The sequence below is a fragment of the Helianthus annuus genome, chromosome 13 (assembly GCF_002127325.2).
Source record: "Helianthus annuus cultivar XRQ/B chromosome 13, HanXRQr2.0-SUNRISE, whole genome shotgun sequence".
NCBI lineage: Eukaryota > Viridiplantae > Streptophyta > Magnoliopsida > Asterales > Asteraceae > Helianthus > Helianthus annuus.
In genome coordinates this window covers 38,882,458-38,889,850 of record NC_035445.2, presented here as the reverse complement: position 1 = coordinate 38,889,850, position 7,393 = coordinate 38,882,458, and the positions used below count along the sequence as shown (strand labels likewise).

The 7,393-nt window shown below is 39.4% G+C and overlaps 1 protein-coding gene across 1 annotated transcript; it reads left to right on the top strand.

Moving 5' to 3' along the window:
- The first annotated feature begins 5,974 nt into the window (after positions 1-5,974).
- LOC110900711 lies at positions 5,975-6,607 on the top strand. The gene has a single exon (XM_022147580.1). The coding sequence runs from the start codon at positions 5,975-5,977 to the stop codon at positions 6,605-6,607; it is 633 nt and encodes a 210-aa protein (XP_022003272.1).
- The last annotated feature ends 786 nt before the right edge of the window (positions 6,608-7,393 follow it).

Sequence of the window (7,393 nt, the reverse complement as noted above, 5' to 3'; positions counted from 1 at the left end):
TTTTCTGAAACATGTATTTTTTAAAGAATTTATATACATTAGCACTTGTAATTCAAAAAAGGGAACACTGAGCTAAATGGGGAATGTTATTTAAGAAAGCCGACATGGAAAGATCTATAATGTATATATGGTGTACATGAAGATGCACACGGTTTACTCAGCATGATTGGGAGCATAGACTACAATCACTGGAGGTGGTCTAATTGTCTGACAGCTGGGAAAGGTTCACACACTCGCGAGGACCTGAAAGGACCATCACTCATCCTTCAAGTTGTGTCATAAGACTATGGATTTCGCATTCACTTTTTGGTGTTTGCGGTTCAAACAATGACATCAACGATTTTGAGAAGTCGCCTATTATTGAGGATTGTATAGACGGTAATGCACTCGTCGCTCTTTTTTCTAATGGAAATGTGTACCGACACGACTACTTTTTGGCCGATGATTTTACCCGGAGTATACGACTATTATGAAAACTTTTAGACACTCTATTGACGATAAAGAAACTCATTTAAAAAAAATTAAGAATCATCAAGAAAAGATATCGAAAGGGTTACCGTTGTTCTTCAACAACGTTGGCATTTTGTAAGGTACCCTTGTCGACTCTAGACAAAGGATAAAATTAGAAATGTTATGTATGCTTGTATCATCTTACATAATATGAATCTTGTGGAGGAGGGCAAAGCGATTTGTCAAGATTATGACCCAACATTAGTAGAAACACAACAAGCGCGGGAAACTATGAAACAAAGAATACAAAATGTCGCATATATGCGTAACTCCGATGCATGCCAAGCTCTAATGGTAGAGTTGGCCAAGCACGCTTGGATGATAGGACAAGAAGGTAAAGATGATCATGGAGATGACGAAGATAATGAAGACGATAAATAATTTTATTATAAATTTCATAGTTGTTTAGTGCTATTATTTTGGTACTTTTTTTTATTTTAATGAATTTATTATTTTTTTATTAATTATTGATACATTATTTAAAATAAAATAATAATAATTACTTATTAGGTAATCTTTAGGTAATTAATGAAATTGAGGGGGTGGTGAATAATTACATCGTTTTGAAACTAATTGCACCAATACTAAGGGTGAACGGGGCGGATGCGGAAAAGAGAGCGGTGAACCTCTTCACTTCGCGGGGAACATCGCCGCCGCTCCTCTTTGCCGCGTGGGGTGAGGTTAAATCGGGGAGTATACACCGCTTGCTACATGCGACCGTTAGTGGATGTTTATGACCCTTGGAAGGTTAACGGCTTCATAGCAGTTTGAATTAGAAAAAAAATACACTATAAATAATACCATTTTACATCCCATTTTTCACCCAATTCACATACTCTCACTTGTTAATCTCAAAAGTCTGATACTATGGATAGACAAAACAAGGGTGATGGCAAGAAAAAAGTTTCGGGTTCTAGTTCGAAGGCGAGGGGGCGCGCCTCACAAAGTCGACGAGGCGGATCGAGTGGTTCAAGTATGCCATTTCAGTCACAACACGGTTATTCCCCACACTCTCAACCTCCATAGTTTTACGCCTAAACTACACAACCAGGTTTTTACAACACCCAACCCCATCTCAATTATCCACCATATTTTTTTCATTACCACAAGGTCCCACAATGGTACACCCAGTGTGTGTGTATGAATATCCTACGGATGCCCAAAACGTTTTTGACATGTTTGCTTATCGGAGTCCACCGACTCAATCTCCAAGATATAAGGTTGAAGACATGCTTCCAATATACGATGATAACGAAGATGAAGAATTTGTACTCGAGACTCAAAACTTAGAAGAAGACGAACATGAAGAAGCCGAAGAAGAAGAAGAACTTGAAGCCGAAGATGAACCGAAAGGAAAGCGGGGTAAGGCGGATTCGCAAAGATGGACGAAGAAATAAAAAGAGGCGTTAGCGATGGCGTATATGCATTGTAGTGTAAACAAGAAAAACAACATTCAACAAAAAACAAAATCGGATGGATTTTGAAATAAAAGTTCTTGCACATTACGATGCTACCGTTGGAGGAAGTCCCCGAACCGTTCATCAAGTCCGTCCAAAATGGAAAGCTATGCAAGGAAAGTTGAACTTATTCAATGGCTTTTTGCATCAAGTGGTATAATTTTTTACGTTTACATACTTTTCTTACCTCTATATGTTGTTATTTTTTACCTTAATATAATTATATTTTATTATAGGATCGTTTACGTCCCACCGGGAGTGACGATGCTTATGTTATGAAACAAGCGCTAAAAGATTAAAAAAAAAAATATCCGGGTGGCTTTCTTCATATTCAGGCATGGGAGGTGGTTAGAAAACATGATAAATGGGCCCTGATACCATTTTTGGGTAAAGAGAGTGGTAGTTCGAGGCAAAAAAGAAAATCATCGGATTCGGGTAACTACCAAGCGGGTACACTAAATATTGAATTCACTAGTGGTATACCCCGACATAAACGTAGACCCATCTCCAAGAAGGAAAAAAATAAAGAGAAAAGAGATAAAGGACCCGCAACGTCGAGCGAAAGGTCAATTGGTATGTCCGACAAGCTCGAAGAATACAAATTTATGAAACAAGAGTTGGTGGACATCAAAAAGAAACAAGAGGAAAAATTTATGGCATTGGCGGATGAACATCGAGAGACGTTGAGATCAATTAGATTTGATAAGAATTTGGAGACGTTTAACAGGCCACACAACAATGTTCCATCGGAGATGTTGGAAATCACACTAGCCCGAAAACGCAAGTTCGCAAAAAAATATAATTGGCCATGTAGTTTCTAAATTTTTTATGGTTTTATTTTATTTTACTAGTTTTAATTTTATGTATTGTCTTTTTACAATTTAGTTTAATGTAATGAATTTATTTAATTGATTATGTTTTATTTATTTTGTTTAAATACATAACTATTAAATTAAAAAAAATAGTTTATCTCTACCCAAGAGTAGTGACCACTCCTTAGACTGCGGGGAGTGGGGAGCTTGGGTGTGGGCATTGAGCAACAAGTGGCAGATGGTGGGGCCATATGGATGGTGCGGCGTGGCGGGGCTGCTGGCTGGGTATGGCGTGGCTGGGTTGCTGGTTGGGTGTGGCGTGACGGGGCTGCTGGCTGGGTGTGACCAGCCATGTGGCATTTCTTATATTTTTTTAAACTATTTAAAATTTCTATTAAGTAAATATAATTTTTAAAAAACTACAAATAAAATTAAGGAAAAAACTACAATAAAATAATACATTACAACAAAAAGAAAATCAATCAATCATCTTTATCTTCCGTTGCGTCGAATCTAGAAAGTGTCGAAACATGTTGTACCAAATCAGCTCGAAGGTTTGAACTTATTTGTCTTGACTCGATTAGATTTTCGTTTTGCGATTTCTCTTCGTTACTAATTTCTACGTTATTTGTTGTGGTCTCCTCGCCATAATATTCAACTATTGCGCGTCCTTCATCCTCTAAAATCATGTTGTGTAGAATGATGCACGCGTACATCACGTTTCTTATTTGATGTTTTTCATACAACCTACAAGGCATGCTCAAAATGCGCCACCTTTTCTGCAAAACACCAAATGCTCGCTCGATGTCTTTGCGTGCCGCCATCTGAACTTTGTTAAACTTTATTCTTTTAGGGTTTAGGGTTCCCTCTCTTGAAAATGATTTTACAAAAACAGCCCACTCAGGGTAATCCATCAACAAGATAGTACCCATACTTGTATTCAACGTCATTTACAGTAAATGTTCCTTTTGGTCCAACACCATTTATTAGATCATTGAAAAGGGGCGAGTGATTTATAATGTTTATATCATTATGTAAACCTGGCATACCAAAAAATGCATGCCAAATCGAAAGATCTTGTGATGCAACAACTTCAAGCATCATTGTCGGCATTCCATGATATCCGCTTGTGTGAGATCCTTGCCATGCAATCGGACAAAGTTCCCACTTCTATTTCATACAATCTAAACTACCTATCATCCTGGGGAGATCATGATATTCAGCGTGATGTTCCAAACGTTGTTGGATATCACTAAACGTTGGTTTTCTCAAATATCTTTTCATATACAGTTCCATCATATACGCACAAAAATTGTGAAGACTTTCCTTAGCCACTCGTGACGACATTTTTAAAAAGTCATCCATTATGTCGGAACTATTGCCGTAAGCCAATTGTCTTAGGGCGGCCGTGACCTTTTGCCACATGGTAAATCCGATCTTACCACGCGCACCGGGTCTTTGTTGGAAATAAGGATAATTATCCTCTAAATCATTTGATATTCTTAGAAATAAATTTTTACTCATACGAAAAACGACGCCTAAACATGTTATGATTATACGTTGGTTCGGGTGAGAATAATCTCTTACCAGCAAATTGTTTGCGGTTTCGCGTTCCCTCTCTATGTACTTCCTCCGTTTTGGTTCAGGTTGGGAAGTCCATTCATCGGAATCTTCAACAATAGTTTTCACGACCGTCGCCACTGTTGATAATAATATTTCCGCTCTATCAACGGATGATGATGACAAAAGAAATCTTTCATATGAATCCCTTGAACTTGAAGAATCCATCGGAGGTTGGTAGTTGTTTTTGAATTTTTTGGTAGTAAAAATGGTAAGTATTGTTTGATATATATAGATTATGAAATAAATAATTTTTTTTAAATAGCCGTTGTCCAACGGCTAGCCCAACGGTCATATTCCTCAGCCAATGGTAGCCAGCCAAGTCATCTTCCCACCCCGCCCCACGTCGGGCTTCATAAGAATGCTGGCTGGGCAACGCCAAGCTAACACTGCCACGAAGTGGGCTAGCCAGTGTTGGCTGGCCTTCCCCGCTCCAACCAACGCCACCACTCCCCGCGGTCTTATGTTTTTTTGGGCAAGAGAAGACTTAAAGAGAGAAGTTGACATGACAATAGATAATTAGGTGAGTGGAAAATTTACCCCTTCTCATGAGGTCACCACCCCTTTCACCTAAACCTGTTCGTCATATGGCGAGAACCGCACAAAAAGAGTAAACCACTACGGATATTCTTACAACAAAAAAAGAGTAAACCACTACGGATATTCTTAGGCTAGACAGTATGGGGGAACGTCCCCCTCCGTCTTGGACCGGCACCGAAGGCAACATCGTGCCGCCCCCCCCCCCTCGGTCCCGTCTTGACCAGCGACTAGAAGACGTTGGAAACGGAGTGCATGCAGACAAAAAAGGCCCCTTTTTCAATGATGACCGTTGAATAAAAAAATCATTTCCAATTTCAAAATTTTCAAACTGTATTTCCCCCCTTATTTATAAAAATCCATTCCAAATTCATATCCATTCACCATTTTTTACACCATTTTTCTCACTTTCATCTACCACAACTCCTCTCTCTCTCATTTTTTTATAAACATCTTCCACTTTTATAAAATTATATTCTTCCATGGATCCCTTCAACAACCTGAACGACCCCAACAACCCGAACAACCCCAACAACCCGACCCAACCGAACATCCCGAATGTTTTCTCGGTTCCGTTATACTATCCGAAGATAGAACCGAACCAATTCTCTCAATATTCCTCAAATGCCTTTGCCGCATTCCAAAACTCACCGAACGTTTTTGCTCAACCGCAACAAAGTCAAGCCATATAACAATTGATGATGCGGGGTGCTTTTAATATCCAACCTGTCCACCCCTTCAACCGAACCAAACCCGATGCAACCCACCCAATCCGAACCCGACAAGGATGTCGAAGTTGTTCCCGATACACAACCGCAAAAAGGCAAACGAAGAAAAGGCAAGCAAGTTGTGGGTGAGCAACCATCCAAAGCAAAGGCGAAACCGTGGACGCAACTAGAGGAAGAAGCCTTAGCGAAGGCTTACGTAGGCACGTCGACACACCCGATAAAAGGTTCGTAAAAATAACTTTTTTTTTAAGTTTATATTTTGTAGTATTAGTTTTATTTTTTTGTAACGTATTTTATAGGTAATAATGAAATGGGTGAGGGGTTTTGGAAGGCGGTTTTGGTGAAGTTTCTTGAGCTAATGGACCAAGGCCCGTATCTAGATGTCGACTCGGTGTCATCTAAGTGGCGAAAAATGAGCGGGTTCGTCAATAAGTTTTGCGAAGAATATAATAAAGTATGTGGAAGTGGGCGTCGTAGCGGGATGAGCGACGATTATGTGTTCAAAAAGGCGTTGGATCTTTACAAGTCGAGCAATAATACCACGTTTGGACACATTCGGGCATGGGAAATTATGCGAACACACCCAAAATGGGCGCCGATCCCGAACGAGGTGGAGATGGCGAAGCGGCAAAGGACATCGGAATCCGGTAGTTTTAGCACTGGCGGCTCGGACGCGAGATGTCACATAAACTTAAACGATGACACCGAGTTCGACGAAGAAGAATACGTTGTACATGAAGCGGAGCGTCCCCCGGGCCGGGACAAATCAAAGAAGGAGCGGGCGAAGGAGAAAGAAAAGCAAAAGGTAGACTCGAAGATGGACGAGTTTATGACCCAATTTAAAACGTACACCAAGGTCACGGCCCAAAAAGGCGAGAACGAAGGAGCGGGCCATCGAAGAAAAGTTACGCGTGGCGGGAGAAAAGATTCAATTGTCCGATGAAAAGATTCGATTGTCTGATGAAAAGATTCGGCTCAAGGAATTAGAAATATTAACGATGGATGTCGATAGTTAGGCCGAGCCGAAACGTTCGACTTTGCTAAAACTACAAAACGACATCATGAAGAAGCATTAAAGTGGTTGATTTTTTTTAATTTTATGTTTTTTTAATTTATTATAATTTTTTTAAGTTTATGTATTGTTTTCTAATATTAATGAAAATATTTTCTTAATTTATTTGTTAAATGTTAAAAATAGTGGAAGATTAAAAAAATGGTGGGGCAGGATCATCTAGGATCATCCTCCCATTTCCACTAAATTTGTGGGATGGACCAATTTCCCAAGGATGGTAATGTAGCGATGACGTGGAGAATCATCCTCCCTTGAAGGATCATCCCCATACCATGTAGCCTTAAAAAATGGTGTTTGATAAAATTTATGTTTTTAAACTCCCCTGCAATATTCTGACATATTTCTTGTATGAGCATTGATTTCTGTTTCTTAAATGTAATCTTAAAGGACAAAGTCGGTGGTTACCCACCGATTTTGCCTCCTTGCCCCCTCTACTTTTATGGTATTTCAAATTTAGCTCCTTGACTTTATAACCTTTAAAATTTCATAAAATGGCAAATTTAGTCCCTAAATCTTCTACTTTGAATTTTCAAAACCACACCCTCATCTTTCAAATTTTGTTAGCACCAACCACCTACTTTGGTTTTCCACCATCGCCCCTGATGCGTGTGTAGTGCTATATATATATTAGGTGTATATTTTGAGCCATTTTTACAC